The 26,146-nt window shown below is 43.8% G+C and overlaps 1 protein-coding gene across 4 annotated transcripts in view; it reads right to left on the reverse strand.

Moving 5' to 3' along the window:
* SULT1C2 (sulfotransferase family 1C member 2) overlaps positions 1-22,319 on the reverse strand; it is a 34,963-nt gene extending 12,644 nt beyond the window's left edge. The window contains exons 1-9 of one of the 4 annotated variants that reach the window (XM_063616663.1): positions 21,779-22,317; positions 18,126-18,238; positions 16,444-16,616; positions 15,907-16,032; positions 9,554-9,651; positions 5,794-5,920; positions 5,220-5,314; positions 4,891-5,071; positions 586-2,130 (exon numbers count right to left, since the gene is read on the reverse strand). In XM_063616663.1, the coding sequence (XP_063472733.1) occupies positions 2,018-2,130; positions 4,891-5,071; positions 5,220-5,314; positions 5,794-5,920; positions 9,554-9,651; positions 15,907-16,032; positions 16,444-16,594 (891 nt within the window). In that variant the 5' untranslated portion in view covers positions 16,595-16,616; positions 18,126-18,238; positions 21,779-22,317 and the 3' untranslated portion in view covers positions 586-2,017. Of the gene's footprint in view, positions 1-585; positions 2,131-4,890; positions 5,072-5,219; positions 5,315-5,793; positions 5,921-9,553; positions 9,652-15,906; positions 16,039-16,443; positions 16,617-18,125; positions 18,239-21,778 lie in introns of those variants that run through there. The other 3 variants (XM_063616662.1, XM_055243865.2, XM_063616664.1) reach the window with 3 other exon arrangements.
* Between the last annotated feature and the right edge of the window lie 3,827 nt (positions 22,320-26,146).

Below are 26,146 nucleotides of genomic sequence, written 5' to 3' on the forward strand. Positions count from 1 at the left end.
TAATAAAACTAAAATGTCCACAAAAAGTATAAGTCAGACAATTACTAAATCATACCACTGGTGTAATATTTTATTTTCTTGATTCATTCTTAAATTTTAAAACAAATAATTCACACCTAGAAAAGGGTAAATTTTGTTTTTAAAGTTATTATTCAAAGTCAGTAAACTTCCTGTATGAGCACAACTTTGTACTTACTAAACAAATGTGTGAATGTTGCTGTTCACACTCTTAAACATTTTACTGTTTTAAATTCTGGATACAACTGAAAACCCCAATGAGAGAATTGAATGAACTCAGGTGTTCTGCTTCTTTTCGTTTACAACCATTGTGCCACCATCATCTATGCCAAATCTACTGTTTAAACAGCAATATCCAAATACTGCAGGGTTGGAGACACAGGTTATACCTGAAGTGAGCTTGCAGGATTCTGAACTGTTATGAACCTAACCTTGGAAGGCAGCAGGCAGAGCTATATCTGCCTGCTGGAATTATAGAAGTAGACTCTATGCCTGGGGTTTCTGAATTAATTTCCATACAAAGGTGAATAAGACATGAAACCAAGTAACACAAATTTTACAATGTAGTGGGGATACAGATCACTTTTATTTATTTACATAATAAAAAGGTGCTTATTTGAAGCTTACATGCATATAGTTAAAACTCAGTGGTAACCTAGCTATTATTTAGAACTTAGGCCAATAGGAGTTTTTCTTTTCACTTTTCTTTTCCTTTTTTCCTTTCCTTTTCTTTTTTTCAGGGAGAAATATTTTAACACTGACATTGTTTGGAACTGCCAGTGCATGGCAATAATAAAAAGCAATCAGGTGAGACCAGCCTGGGCAACATAGCAAGACTCTATTTAAAAAAAATACCCTACAAAATCCAACAAAAAGCAGTCAGAATTTTAGTTGGCTTCATTCTTCCTCTTATTGCCTGCTTCCAGGGTGAACTGTTCCTACCACCCTCAGCTATGGAATGCCACTATTTGGGACTAAAAGGGTCAAAGTTGAAAACTTGTGATTTGCTGCAGTCGTTTATCCATGCATTTTTTTACTCCCTCTACAAGTTCTCAAGGGCACTTGCTGTGTGCCAGGCACTGCATTAGGTACTAGGAGTAAATATGGCATGAGACTGAACCCAAAGAATTAACAATTGAGTGAGAGGTATAGATAAGAAATTGATGAGTAAGTACATAACAGCAGGGCTGCAACTGGGACAAATATGGGAAGCAAGGGAAAAGAACACCTCACTTGGTTTAGGGCTTCCCAAAAGGGTGGCATTGAAGCCAAGACCCAATTACCTCCATACCTGGGAGCCATGCCCATGCTGACACTGTTGACAGCCATCCTGTCTCCTCCTTTCTGCTTTCACCAGGACAACTTGGGTTCCCAAAAGGCCACTATCATGCTTTCTGTTTCCTATATGACCTAGCACTAGGACTATTAACCAGGTTTTGGTCTTCTGACATCTCCTCTGTGCACTTCCATTTTATTCCCACCCACCAGTGAGGGCACTCAGGCCATGCTTCCTCAGGGCTGGCTGCACCAGGGTTTCCCTCAAAGTGTTCCTTCTGATAGTGACCAGACAGAACTCCAGGATTGGGAGTTGCCTGAATGGCCAGGACAGATGCCAGATATTTTGTTATTAATATAGATATAACCTAATATTTGGACTTATACTCAAGGTATTATGATGTTCTAGACTGGGAGACTAGGACACACTTTCCAGAAGAACGGGGATTAAAACAATCCTTTTGTATTCAAGTCATATGTTTTACTTAGTTTATTAAGGTATCTTATATCTTACTTTGGAAAGAATAGTTGGGAAAATGGGCATTAGACATGATCCTTTTTAAAAAATGAAGTGGTGACATACTGTTAATCATCACAGAGATCGTTTATACTACATTGTATACATTCACAATATGCTTTCAGAGATTCTTCTGGCTGGGACTGAAGGATTGAAGGTAGTATTTGCACTCTTGCCATCCACCTTTTAATTTTATTTACATCTTGCTCAGAGTTCCATGCAGAAGTTTATGGAGGTTCCTTCCATCTTTTTTCTATAGATTTCATCAAACCTCTCATTCTGGGCAACAGTGAAGTGGTTTTTCCAATCCCCCACAGTTCCTAGAAAAAGGAAGGCCAGACAGGAGTGTCACTCTCTGATTGAAAAATGTGGTGTCCCTGAGTAAACTGGTGTAGTGCCCATACTGAATCTGGCCTGTCCACATACCTGGCTCACCCAACTCCCCCTTCAGTGGACACCTGTCCACGAACAGCTCTCCTCTAAGAAGCAGTCCCAGGAGACTCTGTGCAGGGGGATGGACTTCTAAGTCAGCTGGACAACTGACCCAAGGCAGCTAGTGGCCTGCATGACCTGGCCCCACCTGTAGTATATTTACCTGATGGATTACTACCTAGACATAAAAGAAGGATGAACTACAGACACACAACCACATGGAGGAATCTCAAAACATTATGTTGAGCAAAAGACACCAGACACAAGAAAGTAAATACTGTGAAATTCCATTTATGTGAAGTCCAGCAACAGGCAAAATCAATCCAGAGTAATAGAAGTTGGAAAACGGTTGTCCCTGGAGGTAGACGACTGAAAAGGGGCACAGGAGGGAACTTTCTGGGGTGATGAAAATGTTTCATATCTTGATTGGGGTGCTGGTAGTGTGGGTGTATACGTTTATCAAAATGGGTTGAACTGTATACTTAAGATCTGTGGATTTTTGGTATTTTGATTATATCTCAACAAAAAACAATTTTGGAAAAATATGAATGAGATACTATTTTTTACCAAACAACAACTTAAACTAATTTTAAACAGGGGAAATTCTCTTTCCCTCACCAATACCTCTTCCAGAAAATTATGCAACAGAAATAAAGGCATCAGGAAATAATAATTTATGCACAAAGATATTTACTGTAACATTATGCATAAAAACAAACATTGAAAACAACAATAACTATAGTGTTTATCATTAAGGGAGTAGTTGGATGAATTATGATGTATCCTTAGCTTGGTATAACATGGGACCAAAAAAATCAATGAGGTGTATGAGTCTATATGCCTTGCCCTAGAGGGGTTTCTCATATCCTGGTAAGTAAAGGTATAAAATATGACCCCATTCTGCATTTTAGGGAGCAAGCTTTCATTATGGTTACATATCTTTGTGTCTCTATGAGTCTGAAGAAGGAGGGTGTATAAAAAGATGGTTATGTATGAGCCTGAAGAAGGGCACCTTGACAAATCATTACCACTGGTTATCCAAAGAGAAAAGGGGCAGAATTCTCTTGGTTTGTTTCATTGGTATGGAATACTGTTGTAGATTGGAAAATGCAACAACATAAATTCAAGCACATGCAAAACCAAAGAGGAAGAAGAAAAGATGTTTCAAAGCAGTGTGTATACCATGATTTCACTGTTGTGAATAAAAAGTCTGTATGTTATAAATGAGGGAGAAAGGGACTTCCATACTGTTGGTAATTACTTCTTGGGGGTGGAGTTTTGGTGGAGAGACTTCTAAAAAATTTAATTTTATATTGATTTTATTTATTTATTTATTTATTGAAACAGCGTCTCGCTCTGTCACCAGGCTGGAGTACAGTGGCATGATCTTGACTCACTGCAACCTCCGCCTCCTGGGTTCAAGTGATTCTTCTGCCTGAGCCTCCCGAATAGCTGGGACTACAGGTGTGCACCACCACGCCCAGCTAATTTTTGTATTTTTAGTAGAGACAGGGTTTTACCGTGTTGGCCAGGATGGTCTTGATCTCCTGACCTCGTGATCCGCCTGCCTAAGCCTCCCAAAGTGCTGGGATTACAGGCGTGAGCCATCGTGCCCAGCTAATTTAATTTATTTTTTATGAAGAGCTGGTGTCTTCCTCTGTCACCCAGGCTGGAGTACAGTGGCAAGGTCCTAGCTCACTGCATTCTCAAAATCCTGGGCTCAAGTGCTCCTCCCACCTCAGCCTCCTGAGAAGCTGGGAATACAGGGATGCATCACCACACCCAGCTAATTAATTTTTTTTTGTAGAGATGGGGTCTTGATGTGTTGCCCAGGCTACTTTCGAACTCCTGGCCTCAAGCAATCCTCATGCCTCAGCTTTTCAAGATGTGGGGTTATGGGCATGAGCCAATCTGCCCAGCCCAATTTAATGTTTAACAATGACATGTTTTGATTTTTAAATTAGAAAGTGATAAAGTTTTTTCTTAAAAAATATTAGATGGGCCAATTAGAATTCCTCCTTTGGGAATTGGAACTAAGAAATACTGAGGATGACGCAGTTCTCAACAGTAGTTGTAGTTGAAACTCATGAAGTAGAGAAGGTTTGGGCAAGGGTCAAGACCAAGTTATGTGCAGAAACTGAGTCATCAGAAGTTATAAAGTGGGAGAAAGTTGTAACGGGTGCAGAGACGGGAAGCTGGTCAGCAGAGGAAGCCATGCCTAAAAGATATGTGAAAAGCAGCTGAGTCCTGTAAGTGGTAGAGCTTTGGAGCAAAGACACCTCCCTCCTGCTGCTGAGTCCTGGACCCTGAGATCCAGGGGCCCCCGGGAGGTCTGGACCAGTGGTGGCTCCTCTTCCTAGTTTTCTATGTGATTGCATTTCCTTTATTGTCCAGTGTGAATCCTCACAGTAAGCCCCTTTCTTTGGGGCTAGTTTGAGGGACTCTCTGTTCTTGCAACCAAATACTGGAGCAATACCCGAGAAAGCTCTCTTCTATAACAGGATCAAATCCCTGGTTTTATTAGAAACACATATTAGGAATAGTTGAAGTGCATTGTCTTGGAATTAATAAAACTCAATATTGTCTGCTAAGAGGCAGGCAGGATGTTACGAGACAATCTGAATGTATGATAAAGCGGCACCACACACCTTTTCTCATGAAGGAGGAAATTGACTGGTCCATGATAGATTTGGAAACTGTAGAACGATTTGTCATGGGATTTTCTTTCATTTTCTCAAATGACGTCTCCTGGACAATTTTATCTATCACTGTTTCATCCATGTTCTTTCCCATGAACTGCATCACCTTCCGAATTTCATGCTTTGGGTCCTGTGGCAAGGGTAACATTGGACTGGAATGAATGAGAGTATCATAAAGAAATACTACAATTCTCTGGGATGTCCTTTGAAACAACTTTGGATTTCTCTGCACCTGAAGAACCACTTTAAAATGGTTCTTCTGCAGAGCCTTCACTCACCCTCTTTATGTCCTCATAGAAGAGGAAGAGAATCTGGTATCTGTCTTTCATCTCCCACCATCCTTTCACATGGTCAAACCAGGAACCCCAAACCACTGAAATAGACACAGGAAACAGAATGGTCTACATAGGCATCGTACAAAACCTTCTGAGTATTAGGGATTTTCCTGAAGTGAGTTAGAGAGAGAAAACCCAAATTCTGGATTAGATATGTCCTAAGGGTTCTGATCTGTTTGATTTTGAGGGTGATGTAGATAGGGACAGCCTTGGGGTTACTTGCCCCAACATCCTCCCTAAAGTGGCTTCCTGTCTATTATGTGCAATCACATAGGGACAGGGACACCGTTTGGAAGAGGATGGCTCTAATTAAAGGCTTTGAATCAGGTGGAAGATGTTTGCTGAGGGCTGTGGACATACACTCAGAAAGTGGCCAGCTTGCTCTGCCCAGTCCCAGTCTGTGGTAGGACACACCTGATGAGGTACAGGCATTCTAGGGGATAAAATGCTACCTGTGGTTCCCTAGCCCCAGCCTAGCTGGAGTGAGAATGCAAGCGTGTGAAGGATGTTCCCATACCTTTTCCATTGATGAAGGTTTCAAAATACTCTTCCCAGGTACCAGGGTCAGGAAGCATGTGGTTCATCCTTTGGAAATGGTAGTAGGAAACCATACAGTCTTTGGCATTTCGAGCTACATAAAGGAACTTTGGGGTAAGAAAAGAGGTGGGTAAAAGATGGTATAAAAAGTGGACTTTCACAGAGTTCCCCTAGGCGGAGCCATCCTGAGGGTTGCTGTGCACTCTGGCTCAGTTCTGCAGTGCTGGCCCTGCGACTTGGCCGTGTGACCTCTCTCTTCTTTCTGTCTCTGCTTCATCATCAAGTCTGCTCTCTACTTCAAACTCAGTGCTTTTCATTAGCTAATCAATTAGGGATTGGTGAGGATTAGATTGCCTGATTGCCCCTTTGGTATCAGGAGCAAAATCTTTCTCTATAAACTGTGACCTGCCACGTGAATAGGAGACTTCTACAGTATCAGCGTAAACTGATGACCCCTCCCGCACCCTCCCAAAGATGCACAGAAGCTTCATGTTTAAGAGTTTGAGCCACACAGCAAGAAAATAGCTCCTATTTTTCTTCTGGCCTCCTCAGCTTGAATGATTTCCATCTCTAATCATTTCAGCTCTGCCCCTACAGACATCCTTTCAAGTTCCACTTTGCCCACAACTTCACAACCCTCTACCCTCCCAACCTTTCATTTTACCAAATCTGACCTTTTATCCAGTAGTCAGTTCACAGTTTAACGGCATCAATCCCAAATGGACCTCTTGACTACGCATCTCAGATCTATGACCACCTATTTCAATGCTGTGCTTTTTTATTCTTTCACTTTTAAGTTCTCAATTGGGGATGATGGGATGATTGTGTCCACTAGGCGACATTTGGCAATGTCTGGAGACATTTTTGATTGCACAACTTGGAGTGGTGGTGCTACTGGCATCCATGCAGGGGCCAAGGATGCTGTTCAACATTCTACAATACACAGAAGAGTCCCCTGCTCCCACCCACAAGAAAGAAATCTGCCTCAAATGTCAGGAGTGCTGTATTAATTATGTCTTTTGTATTCTGTATCTGATGCTTTGGCATCCTGGGGCTTTGCTGACTCTGGAGGAACTGCTGACATCACCCCAGAGCCTACACCCCCAACACTTCCACTGTTGGGCTTTTACACACGGGGCCACTATTCACCTGCCCTGACCACCCCAGGGTCAGATACCAGACCACTAGGCCCAGCCCTTGTGGCTGAAAGCCTGCTGCAGTGGTTCAAACTGGCCAATCCCAAGCCTGCCTACCTCGCCTCATCTATTCCTTCCCAAAGAAACCACATCAAGGCTCTTGCCTGTGTCTCCTACTCACTCTCTCTTCCTCCTGACCTATCCCATTGCTTCCTTGTGAGGCTCTGTGTGCCATGCCTCCTGTTCAAGGGATCTGCGAGGACACACTTCTTCCTTATGACAGTCACCACTGTACCTGCGTGTCTTGCCATGCTTGATTATATCAAGCCCCAGGCCCTTTAGAGCAAGTGCTAAGGTTGAGAAACCCTGTTCCTGAAAGCGTTGACTCTGTTACTGTCTACTAAGTCCTACTGCCCATCTTCTCTTCTCCAACTTACCAAGCTGCTAAGCACCAGTAAAAAAGGTTTTCAGAAATGCTGATTTAAAAAATTCCCCGAGTTTCTAAATTTTTTATCCTCAGTTTTCTTCCTCTTCATTGCTGCTTGATAATCCTTTTATTAATCCCCCCTGTGCTCCATCTCTTGGCTGTTAGCTCCAGACACAGGTCTCTCCTCTCTCCTCAAACCTTTACCCTCAAACCTTCCTGTCTGAGTTCACTAATTCTCTGTGCAGCTGTTCTGCACTTTATCCTATGTTTGAGTTTTTAATTTCCATGATTTTATATTTTTTTGTTATAGAAATTCCATTTATTTACTTAATACTTCTTCGTCTAAAAGTAGCATCTTATTTCTTTATTTTATTTTTGATTCACTTTTTCATTTATTCACACAACTTGAACCTTCTTTTATTTCTAAAGCTGATAATTATATTGTCTGAAGTTCTTGAGGTCTGACTCTTCCACGGGTTCTTTCTGAAGACTGTATCTCATGGTGGCTTGTTCTTTTGTGTATTTCGTAATGTGGGATGGTGAGCTCAAGTGGGGATCCTATGGGGGTCTGAGTTGCAGCTGTGTCACTACAGAGAGGACCTGGGAACACTGGCTGTGGGGATCACCTTGTGTAACTTCTCTGCTTGTAGTTTCTTGGACAATGCAAGGAGTGCAATTTTGAATCCCAAACCCTGAGAGAGGAAACCTGTGGCTACACATTCTCAACGGAGCTGAGAGCCTAGGTCAAGGCGGAGCGGTTCCCTAAGGTCTTCCTCTGCCTCCCCCACCCATCCATTGAGGATGTAGCCCTTCAGTGGTCCCAGCTTTGGCTCCTCGTTCTTCTGGTTCCTTGTGCCGTGGGCTTTGGCCCTGTCCCTGTGCAGCCATTAAAACTCAAGTTGCTGGATTATCCAGGTCATCAAATTTCCCCAGGAGAGTCCCAGTCTCAATTTGCCTCTCTGAGTTTCAGTTTCCTCTGCAGTTTATAAACTTAGGGACTTTATTTTTATCTCAGTTACGCATTTAAAAGGAAACTTGTGATTTTTTATGCAGTAATCCTGGATGTTTTACATATAAGGGCTTTAGAGGTTCAGAATACCTCGTTTGCCGTAATTCTGGAAATGGAAGTTTTTGTCCCTTTATCCAACATTGCTGAAAGGACTGAAGTCATTTATTTGAGTCCTCCAACTTCACTCCAGTCCCCTAGCAACATATCTTTCTTAGCCCTTCTTTCCCCTTCATTCCTGCCTGTAAGGAAACAGTGCCCCACTTTCTCACCAAGGCTGGCAGCTCAGTTTGTACCCTTGACTCCACTTGCTCTACAGCCACTTCCGTATTGACTCAGCAAGGACGTGTCTAATGCCCTCTACGTGCCAGGAACTTATTAGGCACCAGGGTGCATACAAATAAAGTCACAGAATAAATAAAACGAAGAACTCAGAGTCTACCAGAGGCTGAGGTGGGGTGTCCTGAAGAGTGTTGCTCTGCTTGTTCATCTGTTTACCCTTTGGGGAGAACTTTTTTTTTTTTTTTGGGACGGAGTCTCGCTCTGTGGCCCAGGCTGGAGTGCAGTGGCATGATCTCGGCTCACTGCAAGCTCTGCTTCCCAGGTTCACGCCATTCTCCTGCCTCAGCCTCCCGAGTAGCTGGGACTACAGGTGCCCACCACCGCACCCAGCTAACTTTTTTTTATTTTTAGTAGAGACGGGGTTTCACTGTGGTCTGGATCTCCTGACTCCGTGATCCACCCGCCACGGCCTCCCAAAGTGCTGGGATTACAGGCATGAGCCACCGCACCTGGCCCCCTTTGGGAAGAGCTTTAGCTTTTTTCCTCTCATTCTTCCCTCCCTGGTCTGTTAGAGCACCTCCCCATGGCCTGCAGCCTGGGACCACCACATTCTCCCCTTCATTTCACAGCTACGCTTACTGCACTCACTGCCTCCCCATGTCTCTAGTTCCCTCCAAAAATTCAGTCTGGATCCTGCCTTCATGTCCTATTTGAAACTGTTCAGGCGAATGTCCTGCTGAGTGTAGAACTTTACGTTTTCTCTTTGCTGGTAAGCATCAGAGACAGTGGAGAGGCAAAGGTGATGATGAATGCTCTGCGTTGGGGTCTGCAGGACTCGCTTTGGTTGGCTTACTCTCTCTTCTGTCACAGGGAGCTGTTGGTATCTTACCTTGCAGTTGTTTTCCCAGAAAGACGGCGGCAGCAGCTGAGTGGAAAGGTGAGTCTTTAGTATCCGTGGAGAGGGCATTGCTTTGGCTTTTTCCACACCTTTAAAATAGTTCAAGAGGAAATATCTACGTAGTACAAGCACTACACGGGGACCTCATGATCCAGGCTCTGTTCAGGATATCCCATCACCCACCTATCTTTCTGCTAGTCTCTTGACGTTCTTTCGGGATTTTACAATGGGATTATTGATATAATTTTCATTTTTGTGGAATCACACAGCTTGGGTCCTGGATGGGGCCTTAGAGTTAATTTACTCTGTCACTTTAAGGATGAGGTGATAGAAGCTGAGAATGGGCAAGTGATGTCTTGCTGAGGCAGAGTCAGCCAGGACCAGAGAGCAGAGGTCTCCCTCATCTTCCTGCCAGCCAGAGATGACCCCCACATGCCTGCAACAGGCTGTCTCATGTACCTGGCCTGTTTGCAATCACTTGTTTCATTTCTAAAAACGTATGTACTTGCTGGCCTGTGAGTCATGATTTCTACTCTGTCATTTAAAAGCCTTAATGAGCAGCTTGTGCAATCATTGTGTTAAGCTGAGGTTAGAGGAAAAGGCAACAAAGACAAGAAAAACACAGACCTTCTCCCTAAGGAGCTTCCACTCTAGTATGGGAATGAGAGGCTCATGCAAATCATGTCAGAGGAGCTGGGTCAAGTTAGTGCTGGAAATCTCCTTCCTCTTTAAGACTGAATAATGTTCCATTGTATGTATATCCACATCTTGTTTATCAGTTCATCCATTGGTGGACACTTGGGTTGTTTCCACCTTTTGGCTATTGTGAATACTGTTATTTTGAATGTAGATTGTACAGGTATCTGTTTGAGACCCTGTTTTTATTTCTTTGGGATATATACCCAGAAGTGGAATTGCTGGATCATATAATCATGGTAATTTTTGTTAAATAAAAAAGTGTTTTGGTACTAAAAAGTTGGAAAACCACCTTTAACCATTTTTGAAGTCCATATTCCTTAGAAGAACTGCAAAGCTGTCCTGCCTCTAGTCTCTTTCCTCAGCTCCACTTCTACGTCAGCTCATACTCTGTCCTTCCACATGCCCTGGTCCTGCTGTCCCATGCCCCTGTGCCTCTCCCCGGCCCTCATTTCTACACATCTGGACAGTCCCACTCACTCTTCAAGGGTCTCTCCAAGTACTTTCACTGCTGGAGACATGGTGGCCTGAACATTACGAAGATCTTCCCTGTTAATCACACACCTGCAGATTCTGATTAAAACACCAAACATATCATTTAAGTGCATAATCAGGCTAATAAGAAAATAAGGGGAGCCTCCAGGGACCAAAGTGAAGAGGGAGGGAGCTGCAAGATGGAGAAGTGGGCAAAGGCTTTGATGACAGCTGCCCTGAGTGGGTTCACCCCCTGGACACCCAGTGTTCAGTTCAGTGACCTCTGCTCAGGGAAGAGGCTGGTAGGCCTGGACTTTAGTGAGGCACAGATTAGGAACAGAGACCCATGCATTAGCCAGAGAAACTCAGATGTCTGCTACCTCAGTGAAAGGTGAGAGAGAAAAACATCACCTACTGACAAAGAGAGGTAAGGTAATTTCTTTGCCTCGCCTCTGGGTGCAGAAAAAGAGGCTTTCTTGAGAACTCATAACCACAATCCTGTTTTCATACTACATGCATGGATATGAAATCATACTACCAGCTTGGACCAGAAGTTAACTTAAACTATTCTAGATTGGAAATGTTCCAATGTAGGTGTGAGATCAAGACAGGGAGAAAAGAGCTTTTTATACAAAATTACAAAACAAATGAGGGAAAAGCCCTATGAACAAGAGCTAGAAAAAAACAGGTGGAAGAACTAAACACCTAGTGACCTCAGTTATTGGGTACCTAATAGGGAATATAAATAACTATGTTTAAAATATGCAAAGAAGGCCAGGGGCAGTGGCTCATGTCTGTAATCTTGGCACTTTGGGAGGTTGAGGCAGGTGGATTGCTTGAGCTCAGGAGTTTGAGACCAGCCTGGGAAACATGGTGAAATCCTGTCTCTAAAAAAAAATACCAAAATTAGCTGGGCATGGTGATACGCACCTGTAGTCCCAGCTACTTGGGAGGCTGAGATGGGACGATTGCTTGAGCTCGAGAGATTGAGGCTGCAGTGAGCTGTGCTTGCACTACTGCACTCTAGCCTGGGTGACAGAGTGAGACCCTGTCTCAAAAAAAAGTGCAAAGGAATAAAAGAGAAAGCTGAAAACATGAGCAAGGAAACAAGAGACTACTAAAAAGACTGGGAAGATTTATAAAGTGTTTGGACATGAAAACCTACAATGAGTAGGGTTAAATAGCAGAGCTTATATAGCTGAAAAGAAAAATAGTGGCAGAGCTAAAGAAGCACAATGTAGAGAAACACAGAGATGAAAACTATAAGAAACCTTAGCAGACATAGAGGACAGAAGGGAAGGTTATGGGTGGAGTTGGACTGTCAGTCCCAAGCTGGGGAGCAAATTCAGGGAATCTGCCAGAAAGTGAGATCTACAGGCTGGTTGATTTCCTTCCTGGTACTCGCGGCTCTCCTCTTTCCTATTACACCTGATTTAATGCCCTGTGGGCAGTAACCACTTAATGCCTAAAAGAGACCCAGTCTTCTAATTGGGAAATCTGTACTCAGTCATTGTGGTCCTCAGATGGCTCACAGTCATCCTTCCTGCCCATGACAAGTAAGGAGGCCCACTCCTACTCCTGATCCAGCCCTGTTGGTGGGCTCAGTCCATCTCCAACTCCAAATTTTCTGCCAAAAATCCCCTACAGGAGAGAGATACTGTGGAGTCGCAGCTTTACATAAAGCAGTTGACCAGTGTTTTCTTTTATGAACATAGGTACATTGTACATTCTGCCCCCCCACAACCTCGCCCCACCTCTCTCTCATCAATGATTCAGAAAAGCCCCATGGGGTTGCCTCACCCGCCAGGAATACCATGATGGTTGCTCAGACTCAGGGTGGAGAAGCACAGCATGGAGAATGTGCATGACAGCCCAGGCTGCAGGGCCCATTCCCAAGCCCACTAGTGGGGAAGAAGGGGGCAAAGAGGTCATTTTTGGCCTTCATCAGCTGCACTAAGATTTTAGCCTTGGGATTTGAGCCAAATTGCATGTGGCTGTGCGGGATAAATCAATTCAGCCAATACTGTAGAAACAGCCCCATGGGAGTACAAAGTTAAAGAGAACTTGTTTCCTGCCATCAAAGAGTTTGCATTCTGGCAGGAGACAAAGGCAGAAAATTAGTAATGACAACAGTTTATCATTTCAGGTGTCACCTCCAGGAACTGTTCTTTGGCCATGTTCCCCTCACCCTGCCAGTAGCACTCCACGCTTATTGTTGTATCATCTGCATTGGTTTCTTCTATGGGACTATAACTTATTGAGGGCAAGTAGGTGTGAAGTCTTATGAGCAGTATAGGCCCTTGAGCATAGATGTTGCTGAAACTGAGTGGGTCATTCCTAGATTTCACCTATATACAGTTGACACACACACATGCATGCCAACACATGCACATGCACACACACATGCACATGCACACACACATGCACACAGGTCTTTTCAAAGTCTTTCCAAACCAATTTTCTGTGGGTCACAGATGTAATCCCTTTTGTCACAGAATGGCTACGAGGCTGGGAGTTGATGGAAGAGCAGAAGGGGGCCTGGAAGGGAGACTGACCATGCAGGGCACAAGCTTGTCCATTGTCCAGTAGTGCCTGACCACTCCAGAATGCTCCAAGGGTGGTTGAGACCTTTGGCCGACAGCCAGGAGTCTATGTCAGCAACTGGTCTCCTCCCAGTGGTGCTCCTCACCTCGACTGGCAGGGATTATCTACTCTGAAAGAAAACCACTGGCTGGGCACGGTGGCTTAAGCCTATAATCTCAGCGCTTTGGGAGGCCGAGGCAGGTTTATCATGAGGTCAGGAGTTTGAGACCAGCCTGGCCAACATGGTGAAACCCCGACTCTATTAAAAATACCAAAAATTTGCTGGGTGTGCTGGCAGGTGCCTGTAATTCCAGCTACTTGGGAGGCTGAGGCAGGAGAATTGCTTGAACCCGGGAGGCAGAGGTTGCAGTGAGTCAAGACCACGCCATTGCACTCCCGCCTGGGCAACAGAGCCAGACTTTGTCTCAAAAAAAAACAAAAAGACAAAAAAACAAACAACCACTGCACAGCTGAGTCTCCAGCCAGCATTCAGCTGTTTATGACTGGGCAGATCATAAAGCCTGAGACTGTTTGTTATTCTCACACAGGGCACCTTGGTTCCTAAAGAGGCCAGGGTGCCTCTGTATGACATGTGAAGCTGGCCGATTGATTACCATCCTTTCTCTGGATTCTACAGCTCTATCCTGGTTTTTATGCTGATTTAGTGATTGAACACTCTGCTCTCTACTGCTGAGAATACTTCATTAGAAATCTTGCTTAGGCCTCTCCTCTTTCTTTAATCTCTCAAATTGTCAGAGGTAAGACGTTGGGCAGCAGCAGGGGCAGGAGGTAGAACAAAGATCAAAAGCTGTTCTTGGGCTGGGTGTGGTGGCTCATGTTTGTGATCCCAGTGGCTTGGAAGGCCAAGGCAGGAGGATTGCTTGAAGCCAGGTGTTTGAGACCAATCTGGGAAACATAGTGAAACCCGATCTCTACAAACAAAAAATTTGCCAGGTGTGGCGGTGTTCACCTGTAGTCCCAGCTACTCAGGAGTCTGAGGTGGGAAGATTGCCTAAGCCCAGGAGTTCCAGGTTGCAGTGACCTATGATGGCACCACTGCAGTCCAGCCTGGGTGACAGAGCTAGCCTCCATCTTTAAATAAACAAAAAATGCTGGTCTTAGATAATCAGGGAACAGACGGGGTCATGGGGCCTGGAGTAGTGGTTAGTAAAGATAGCTAACACGTAGATAGTATCCTCTGAGTGTCAGGCACTGCTTCAAGCTTTTTACCTATATTGAATTTGTTAATGCTCACAACTCTTTGAGATAGGCCTTGATTCTATCCACACTTTGCAGCTAAGGAAACTGTAACACGGAGAGGTTATGTAAACATTGTGAGGTGAGTGACAGAGTCAGGATTTAAACATCGTGAGGTGAGTGATGGAGTCAGGATTTAAACCCTGGTAGTCCTTAACTATTATACCATCCTGCTGCTCAAGGAGCAGAAGACCAGACACACACAAAACAGCAGGTCCTGATGGCACATGGAGTGAGATCGTGGTTAAGCAGGCAGAGGCTGGCCTGTTTATGGGGTCAGAGCCCCACAGGTATATCAGAGAAGGGCGGGAACAGGCACTGGTTTACAAAGCCAGTGGTTACCTACCTAGTGACCATTTTCTCTTCTTCGAGAGCCAGAGGAGCCAGAGGGGCTGAATGGTAGGATTATAGGGGAAAGCAAAATCCTTTAAGGCTATTCTGACTTGGAGACACCTCCTTCCACAGGTTACAAGTGTCTTGTATGCATCAGATCAGGGAATTTCTATCTCAGGACATTTTTGGGGATTTATCAGACCTCTGTCTACAGTTGCTCCAAGTCTAGACTTCATGCTAGAGCTGCATTAACTACATTTTCATAGCTTCAGCTACTGTGCTCCCAGCTTTCTATCACATGGATCTCTGCAATGCTGTAATTTAGGGAAGTAGGCCTTCCTCCTATCCTTGTTTTGCAAAATAGTTCCAGCAGCTCCAGTTACCTGAAATATAGCATTCTGGTTGTATTTTTTAGCTTCTTTTATTTTTTGATGTGAAGAGAAACACTTCCAGGTTGAGCATTGCCTGAAAAGTCTTCTCTATTGAACAGAAATAATTGGTTCCAAATGCAATGGTGTGTGTGTGTGTGTGTGTGTGTGTATGTGTGTGTGAATTATCAATTCTTGGATACTCTCCTGGCTGCACTGGATTTTATCAGGTTGGGGTACAGATAGAAGAAGGAATAAATGGCTTATGGTTTTTCACATCTTCAGTGTGATCTACAGTTGCACATGATCAGAGGGAGGGCTTAAGAAGAAAATAAGGCAGAATCTGACCCTAGCACACATCCTTTTCACTTGGTGATTCACTTTTGGTAAAAAATCTTAAATAATATGTAGACAGAGGATGAGAGGAAGATAAAAGGAAGAAACATATGACAGTGAAAATGAGGGAGAAAGAGAAGAGGAAGGAGAGAGGGAGGGAGAGAGAGAAGAGGAAGGAGAGAGGGGGGAGAGAGAGAGAGAAAGAGGAGAGAAGAGGAGAAAAGTGAGAAAAGACAGGGGAAAACAGAAGAGAGAGGGAAAGAAAGCAGGAAGAAAGAAAGAGAGAGGTGCTCTCACCAGAAGGTTGGGGTGGCCGAGCCCACTCAATGAAAGGATGACGGTGTTGGATGATGGCTCGCTGGCACTTCTCCACGTCCCCATTCTGTTCAATCATATCGACAATTTCCTGAATCCACGTTGTCCCTGAGGCTCAGAAAGGAAGGATAAGAAGCAGAAACCTTTTAGACAATCTTCCCTGAAGAGTCCCGAGTAAACGAAGAGGATGTAGAGCTTGGTGTTTGCATCAACCTCCCCTTGGGTCAGGATCCTGTTTGCCATGAGTGATAGAAGTCCATGAGGGATGGACTTTGGATCTCTGTAGGGAGTGGAGCAGCACAGGCAAGGGTCTCTCCACCCAAGACCAGTGCATGGTAGAGCATGGCAGCTTTCCTGGAAAACTCAGGGATATCAGGCATCCTGCATGAGCCCTGAGCTCCAAAACCCATTGTGGAACAATAAGAAGGAGCAGGTTTCCTATGAAGGGGTATTCTAACTTAAGTGATGAGACCATGCTGGCTCAGCAGGTCTTTGCTGTCCCTCCTGCCCTGCAATCACCTGCTTTAGGGTAGGTGCAGATGAGGAGATCATCTGGTTTGGCCTCGAAGCTCTGGATCTCGCTCCAGTTGTCCACAGTTGCAGGCTGCAGGAGGGTCCCCTCCACCTCTTTCAGTTTTATCTGTTTCCCCAGCTCTGAGGTCAGGGCCATAGTGTCTCAGGGTTGGGGGTCCCTATGGGAAAAGAATAGAGGAGATTTTTTAAGAAGTTGTGGTAAAATACACGTAACATAAAATTGATCATTTTAACCATTGTTAGGTGTACAGTTCAGAGGCATTAAGTACATTCACATTGTTATGCAACCATTATAACCATCCTTTTCCGGAATGTTTTTCATCATCCAGACAGAAACTCTGTATCCATTAAACAATAACTTCCCATTCCCCCTCCCTCAGCTCCTGGCAACCACCATTTTATTCTCTGTCTCTATGGACTCTATATACCTTATTTAGGTGGAATCACATAATATCTGCCCTTTTGTGAATGTCTTATTAATTAAGCTTAATCTTACGCTTAACTGAAAGCTTGATCCAAAGCTTAATCTCTTCAAGGCTCATCCGTGTTGTAGCATGTGATAAGATTTCCTTCCCTAGTTCACTGTAGATATATACCTTTTTTTTTTTTTTTTTTTTTTTTTGAGACAGAGTCTCACTCTGTTTACCCAGGCTGGAGTGCAATGGCATGATCTTGGCTCACTGCAACCTCTGCCTCCAGGGTTCAAGTGATTCTCATGCCTCAGCCTCCTGAGTGGCTGGGATTATAGGTGCCCGCCACCATGCCTGACTAATTTTTGTAATTTTAGTAGGGACAGAGTTTCGCCATGTTGGCCAGGCTGGTCTTGAACTCCTGACCTCAGGTGATCCACCCACCTCGGCTTCCCAAAGTGTTGGGATTACAGGTGTGAGCCACCGTGCCCAGCCTATATTTTGTTTACTCATTCATCTGTTGATGGAAACTTTTGGCTGTTGTGAATTAGGTCCCTATGAACATCAATGTACAAATATCTCTTTGAATTATTGCTTTCAATTTTTTTTGGTATATACTCAGAAGTGAAATTGCTAGATCATCTGGTAATTCTATGTTTAATATTTGGAGGAAATGTTACAGCATCTTCCACAGCAGCCGCACCATTTTACATTTTTACAAGCAGTGCACAAGTATTCCAGTTTTTCCAAATTGTCATCAACACTTGTTGTTTCTTGTGTTTTTTGTTTGTTTTTTTGGTTTTGATAATAGCCATCCTAATGGTTGTGGGGTGATAAATAGCTCATTGGGGTTTTGATTTGCATTTCCCCAATGACTAATGATGTTGAGCATCTTCGCACGTGCTTATTGGCCATTTGTAGGAGAAATATCTGCTTTGCCCAGTTTTGCGTTGTGTGTGTGTGTTTGTGTGTGTGTGTGTGTCATTGTTGTATTGAGGGAACACTTTTAAATGCACCAAAAGGAGAAAGCAGAAGATGTAAATCACTGTTACTCAAGGATAACTGGCTACTGGGGTTCCAGAAGACCTTTCTTACTACTACTACTAATGAAATAGTAGTTAAAAGCTAACATTTATCAAACACGTCAATTTGCCAATGCTGGACTGAGTGTCTTGTATACATTTATTTTAACTTTTGCTGAATATGAGTGATAGAACTTCAGAGCTGAAAGGGTCCTTACAGAAAATGTAACAGTACCTGCTTGCTAGAGGTTGAATAAAATAATCTGGCCCAGCTGCTTCATGGAATGGATGAGAAAACTAGCGAGGCCAGTTTTCACAGTGGCTTCTGCTTCCAGATTGAGCTGAGCCCTTTAAGATGAAGACAATTTTTGGAAAATGAAAGACAAATTATTTCTGAAAATTTTCAAATATGAGAAGCAGCTGTATTTATAATATATCAAAGAAGGTGGAGTTTGGATAGTACTCCTGAGATTATGGTATGATCAAATTCAGGAGAGGAGGGATAAGAACAAACATTTCTTGCAGGCCTTCTATGTTAGGTCCTTCATGGACTTTTCTTCTTCTCTCTTAATTCATATGACAATTTTATTAGGAAGGAATAATTATCAGCCTCATAAATGTGAGGAAGCTGACAGTCACATGATCAATAACTTGCCCAGGATCACAGCCAACACCTGTATACAAATCCTATGTTCCTTCTTTAAAAATTGCCTCTTGTTTTTTTTATTGTGAATTTAAAGTTATACATTGCAGAAACTTCAGAAAAAGTCCAAATGTACAAGGAAAACATCTATCACACAAGAGTTGTTATTATTTTGATGTATTTCTATCTGTCTTTTTCAAATGTATATTGTTGTAGGCAAAATAATGGCCCTAAAGATGTCCACGTCCTAATTCCTAATACATTACATTGTGTGGCAAAGGGCTTTGCAGATGGAATTTAGGTTAAGAACCTTAAGGCAATGAGCATGTCCTGTATTATCCAGGTGGGTCTAATGTGACCACAAGGGCACTTAAAAGTGGACAAGGGTGTAGAAGGGTCAGTCAGAGAGTCATGTGGCAGAAGAAGTGGCTGGAGAGTTTGGAAGCATGAGAATGACTCAACTTGCCATTGATGGCTTAGAGACAAAGGGGAACACAAGACAAGGCATGGCCTCCAGAAGCTGAGAATGAACCTCAGCCAACAAGCAAATGGGACCTCCGTCCTACAGCCACATGAATCTGAATTCTGCCAACAACCAGAATGAGCTTGGAAGGGATTCTTCTTCAGAGCCTCCAGAAGGGAACACAGCCCTACCAACACCTTGATTTTACCCAGAGACACCTGTTTGGACTTCTGACTTACAGAGGTGTGAGATAATAAACTTGTATTGTTTTAAGCTGCTAAATTTTTGATAATTTGTTATGGCAGTGATAGTGATAGAAAACTATTTATACATAGTTATGAACAAAAAGTATACATATATATAAGCATAAAACTACAAAACACTTTTTGGATACTGCTGTGGTTTGGATGTGGTTAGTCCCCACCAAAACTCTCTGTTGAAGTTTAACTGCCAGTGTGGCAGTGCTAGGACACGGGGTCTCGTGAGAGGTGTTTGGGCCATAAGGGTGGATTCCACATGAGTAGAGTAATGCCATCTCCCAGAAGTGGGTGAGTTTGGTCCCTTTACAGATGCCTGCTTGCCTTTCTATTTCTTGACCATGTCTTGATGCAGCATGGCCCTCACCAGAAGCTGAGCAGATGCCAGCACCATGCTCTTGGACTTTTCAGCCACCAGAATCATGATTCAAAATAAACCTCTTATATTTATAAATTACCCAGCTTCAGGTATTTTGTTTAGCAACACAAAATGGACTAAGACGGACATAATCATGGTTTGAATTGTGTCTCTCTAAGTTCGTATGTTGAAGTCCTAATCCATAGTATGTTAGCATAGAAAGGAGATAATGTCTTTAAAGAGGTGAATACGTTAAAATGAGGCCACTAGGATGAGACCTATTCCAATCTGGTATCCTTGTAATGAGAGGAGATTAGGACACACAAGGCAACACCAAGGATGTGTGCACATGGAGGAAAGACCATGTAAGGACACAGTGAGAAGGTCCTCCATAGGGTGGGGGTGAGGGGATGGTGAGTCCAATTCTGGGGTTGAGTCTGATGTATTTATGGGACTTCCCAATGTACACCTGTAGGCAGGTGTACATGTGAGCTTAGGGCTCTGGCCTCGAAATAATGTCCTGAGAATCATTCATGCAACACATTGACCAACTCTGTGGTAGGTGTTGTGCTCTGGGCAGGTAGCTGACTATCGAGGGCCTGGGCATGGCTATGAGCATGTGTGTAAGGGCACCTGCTGCTGCTGAGGACCAGGGCGGTTAAGGGCTTGGCTGTCCAGTGAACTGTGGATCCCACTGTATTGCTCTTGTTGGAGGCTTGCACAGGAAGTGACAGAACCTGGCTAAAGCTGGGAGAAGGAGATGCAGCAAGAGATTGAGGCAGCTGGGTAGCGCAGTGGGAGCAGAGGGATCTGCCAGTTCCCACAGGAGAAGTCCCAAGTCCTTCTCACCCTCCCCAGGCCCCTCATTGCTGGGCCACATCAGCACCTGGTTCCTGCCCTTGGAGAGTCAGGCATGTAGACACACACATTTCCCCTTGAGCAGCCAGCAGGAACCTTTTCATCTTATCAGGACAGATCACTATGGCCTCCTTTGTGGAGGCATCCCTGACTCTGTAAACAGAAGTAATCACTCCTTTCCATGGGATCCCATAGTATTTTGTGTGCAAATTTTATAGTTCTTACTCCATGTCGTACAATTACTTGCTTATAAGTCTGGACCCTTGGAGCACAGGATCTAGTTCAGTCCCCTTGCAGGCCCAGCATGTGTCTTAGTCAATGGCTGGCATAAGAGGAGGGCTGTCGTGGAAGAAGCAATTTTACACTGTTGGTGGGAATATAAACTAGTTCAACCATTGTGGAAGTCAGTGTGGCGATTCTTCGGGGATCTAGAACTAGAAATACCATTTGACCCAGCCATCCCATTACTGGGTATATACCCAAAGGATTGTAAATCATGCTGCTATAAAGACACATGCACACGTATGTTTATTGCGGCACTATTCACAATAGCAAAGACTTGGAACCAACCCAAATGTCCAACAACGATAGACTGGATTAAGAAAATGTGGCACATATACACCATGGAATACTATGCAGCCATAAAAAATGATGAGTTCATGTCCTTTGTAAGGGACATGGATGAAACTGGAAATCATCATCCTCAGTAAACTATCACAAGGACAAAAAACCAAACACCACATGTTCTCACTCATAGGTGGGAATTGAACAATGAGAACACATGGACACAGGAAGGGGAACATCACATTCCGGGGACTGTTGTGGGGTGGGGGGAGGGGGGAGGGATAGCATTAGGAGATACACCTAATGCTAAATGACGAGTTAATGGGTGCAGCAAAACAACATGGCACATGGATACATATGTAACAAACCTGCACATTGTGCACATGTACCCTAAAACTTAAAGTACAATAAAAAAAAAAAAAAAGAAATAGTCTTGGCCAGATAAGTTGAGCTGGCCCTGGAGGAGGATGGGACAGGGAGGGTATTTGGGAAAAGATCAGGGTGGAAGACAGAGATAGTATTACTGGGGAGAGAGCTTTTGGAGGTGATTGAGGGGGGTCCTGAATTTCTAGGTCTGAATTTTTGGCTGGAGGCTGTTACAAAGCTCTTTTATATTATTTTATCAGATACTTAGGATCTTTCCTGGTTTGAGTAAATGCATCTATAAAGTCGCACCTATGTGGCTAAAGGTTAAAAAATCAATTAACGAGTTAGGTACAGAATTTGTTTTAAGCCGTATTCCTACCTTCAAGTTCCAGCTGAAAGTCAGCAGCTGAAAGGCCCACTCAAGGGTCTGGGGCACGGAAAGGACTTTCACAGGAAGCAGACGGCAATCGCAGAGGCTCAAATTACGACAGTGTCAGAGTTACAGGGGCGCTCAGCAGGTAGCCAGCACTTTGGGAGGCTCTCAGCTTCAGTGTGGGAAGTTGAAGCTTTTACTGGAGAAATCCGGATTGAACAGAAACAAACCCTGTGACCTCGCCTTGGGAGGGAGAACTTCTCACTGTACCATGATCACTCATGTGACCCTGACTGCTGTGCAAATACCAGCTCCCTCTAGTTCATATGAACTAAGGGCACACTCTACTCCTCTCGGTCACCAGCTAGAGTTTCTCACATCTTTCCTGGCCCTCAGCTGTCTGGCACCTCCCTCCTCTCACTGGCCTAGAAGCTTAAACAGGTGGGGGCTGGGGGGAAATGGAAGGTTGGCTCTAGGCCCTGATGCATCAGGCTTCAGATAGGCTCCTGCTTATTTGGTGAACTCCCTTTTCCTTCCTCCTTAGCCTGAGATTTAATTTCTGCATCTATGAAGTGTGGGTAATACTGCCTGTCTCCAATCCATGCTTTAAGATTGAAAGCAATAACGGTAATGAATACACTTTGCATAGCAATAGTAAGTGCTTAAAACTGCTGGTTCTTCTTTCCTTTCTTCCCAAGCTGTATTCATCCACACTGAAATGCAGAGAGGATAGAACAAAAGTCTAGAGCTTAGGTGTGTACTTATTTATACCTTGCCTTATTGTACAAAAGGTACACTTTAGTAGAGGCAGATTATATTTCATGGTGTCTTTGGTTACCTGGGAAATTAAATGGATCAAGTGTTAATGATCTCTGAACTGCTACTCTTCTGCCAGCCCCAACCTTGTATCTACCCCAGTGCTTTTCTTTCTGGAATTGAAGCATAATTCTGCACCCCATCTGCCTTTCTTGCCAAAGCTTTCCTTGTCTTCTTTGACCCTGTACCTCCTAATGCTTCTTTGTCGACACTTCTTACTCCTTGTTTCCAAAGGGCTCTTTTTTTTTTTCTCAAATAAATTGAACTTTCTTTTTCTTTCTTTTTTTTTTTGAGATGAAGTTTCACTCCTGTTGCCCAGGCTGGAGCGCAATGGCGCAATCTCGGCTCACTGCAGCCTCCGCCTCCCGGGTTCAAGCGATTCTCCTGTCTCAGCCTCCTGAGTAGCTGGGATTACAGGCATGTGCCACCATGCCCAGCTAATTTTTTTTTTAAATATTTTTAGTAGAGATGGGGTTTCACCATGTTGGCCAGGCTAGTCACGAACCCTTGACCCCAGGTGATCTGCCCGCCTCGGCCTCCCAAAGTGCTGGGATTACAGGCGTAAGCCACCGTGCCCGGCTGAACTTTATTTTTCTACTTCTGCTCTCTTCCCAGTTCCACTTCTCCCAATGCTGTCAATTTTCAGCCCCATAGGGCTGATTCACAGTTCTTAGTGCAACCTCACATTTTCTCTGCAGTTAAATTCCCTAAGTCTACTAAAGTGTCTGCCAGTATTGGTGCCATGCTGCACTGCATGCTGCATCTCCCTGCCTTTGCTGTCTGCATGGGTCACAGTTTCTACAATCCCAGAATTTGCAGTTAGTAACCACTGCTAGTATCTGCTTCCTCCATATTTGTGGCAGATGAACTGGGATGCTGCACAATCTTCTAGCAGTCTCCTTATTTCTGGTCTCTTCGCTACTAGTCTGTCATACTTTCAAAATATAAATTAAGCTCAGCTCAGATCAGGCTATCTTTTGGTTGTTTATGCCTCAAATTCTGGGTACTTCCACTTGGAATTCAAGACCTTCTAAATTCATTAATTATTATTTTTTATAAGACAGGGTCTCACTCTTTTGCCCAGGCAGGAGTGAAGAGGCATGATGATAGCTCACTGCAGCCTTGACCTCCTGAGCTCAAGTGATCCTCCCACTTCAAGCCTCCTGAATGCCTGGCTCAAGGCCTTCTTTAATATAACACCATCCCCACCATGGGCCCCACACAACAGGTGAACTGAATGACTTACTGTCCCCTGTATGCATCCTATAATTACCTGCCTCCCTGCTTCCCTCTTGTTTCTCTCTGCCAAAAATGCTCTTACTCTTAGCCTGGCACACTGCTGTGCAACTGTAATCCCAGTTACTTGAGTCCAGCCTGGGCAACATAGTGAGATCCCATCTCTAAAAAAATGTTCTTACTCTGTTTCCATAGAGTCAGATTCTTCAGCTTCAAACCCATCTTTTCCCTGAAGCCTTTCCTTAGGTTATAGCTGGAAGCAATCTCTACCGTGAACTACCATATGCTTTTTTAAAAATAAGTTTTATTGAGATCAAATTCACATACTATGCACTTCACCCAAGTGTACAGTTCAATGTTTTTAGTTGTGCAACCCTCATCACACTCAATTCTGGAATATTTTCATCACCCCAAAATGAAACCCCATTTTATTAGTAGTCATGCCTAATTCCTCCTACCCCCACCTCCAGCTTTAAGAAACCAAAACCTACTTTGTGTCTCTATAGACTTGTCTATTGTGGACATTTTATGTCAATTGAATCATACAGTGTGTGGTCCATAGGATTAATTTGGCCTTCTCTTACAGCAATTTTCTCTTTTTACTTTAATGAGGAAATTAACTACTCTCCCAGTGCGTCGACTGGGGCCTATCTCTAAGACCACCTGTACCATGTACCCATTCAACTGGATTAATATACTTACTGAACGAATAAACGAATGAAACAAAAACTTTAGTTTTCATCAGGACTGGGACTTGAATGAGGGAACTAAGGTGCAAAATGTTAAGGAGACACTCGCTCCAGGGCTGTGCAAGAGAATGAATGCCTCCTTCAATGCTATTCCTTTACCTCACCCTGGTCCCTGCCCTGGTTTATACATAATCCATCCACATGGATTTTTCCCTGATTTGTGATTCATGCGCCTCAGGAACTTTCTGAGCTGTTTCTGAGAACCAGGTAAAGTGTGCCCTCTTTGGAGTTAGGGGAGTGTCCACACGGCAGCCTCTGTTCCACTAGAAAGACCAAAGTCACCATTGCCTCCTGGAAGAGTTTTGTGAGGGATCTGATCATGGTTTTCAATTGGGAAAAGTACCCAAGCTGCTTTGTGCCACTGGCACAAAGTGGAAGGTGCCTGTGTTCCAGCAGGCTGGCTTTGAAGAGCAGCGGGAGCAAAGGTCTCCCCCCTGGACAGAGCCATTCCTTCTGGGTGCACTACCTCCTACAGCTGCAACTGCTTCGGGCAAGCTTTGTAACACTTGCCTCAGTCACACAGATCCTTTGACCAAGTCCACAAATGAGCAGACAAGCTGTTTCCTGCAGGTCGTGTGGTACTAGGTGGGCAAACTCTGACTCCTTTGTAACTTCATGGATCTCGCTTATTGTCCAGGAAACTGGCTAAGCATTCTCCTGGCTTGTGCTCCCTTGTCGTTTAAATTTTTTTCCTTCTGTTTTTGACCATCCGCAATTCACATAATTATGTGTTTCTCAAGCCATTTTTCTTACTTTGCAATGCTCATTGGCTTTAATTCTCCCTTTCTCTTTTCTTGTCTAATTCTTGTCCAGTCACCCAGGGAAAGACAGAACAAGTCTCTTTTTCCCTCATTTTCTACTGTCTCCTTTCTTTCATATTCTCCTACTCATCCTTCCATTTGCTGACCCTGGCCCCACTCCAGCCATGGCTGATGGCTGTTGGCATGGGGATGTGGCACATTTGTATTAAGGAAGAGAGGAATCCTGAGATGTGATTGACACAAAGTTAGAAATAATGAAGAATCACATTGCATTAATTTCACATTGCATTAATTTCCCAGGGTTTCTGTACAAATTGGGTGGCTTAAGCTACAAAAACTTCTTGTTTCACAGCTCTGATAAGTAAAAGTCCAAGATCAAGGTGCAGTATGGGCTCCTTCTTGAGCTGTGAGGGACAATCTGTTTCATGCCTCTTTCCCAGCTTCTGGTGGTTTGCAGGCACCACCCCAGTCTCTGTCTTGACTGTGTGGCCTGTGTCCAAATTTCCCCCCTTTATAAGGATATCAGTCATATTGGATTAAGGCTCACCCTAATGATCTCCTCTGCAAATACCATATTTCCAGATAAAGTCACATTCACGAGCACTAGGAGTTAAGACTTAAACATTTTTGAGGGGGACTCAATTCAACCCATAACACACTATCAGTTTTTGGAGCTTTGAAAAAGTAGAAGTTTCTTTCAAAATTCCATGGTAGTTTTCAACTTCATTTACCATTTTCTCCAGCTAAATTGGCAGTTTGTTTTAAGGCACAGACATTCAAGTAAATACAATAATCTGTTTCATTTAATAGCT

The sequence above is a fragment of the Symphalangus syndactylus genome, chromosome 14 (genome assembly GCF_028878055.3).
Source record: "Symphalangus syndactylus isolate Jambi chromosome 14, NHGRI_mSymSyn1-v2.1_pri, whole genome shotgun sequence".
Classification (NCBI taxonomy): Eukaryota; Metazoa; Chordata; class Mammalia; order Primates; family Hylobatidae; genus Symphalangus; species Symphalangus syndactylus.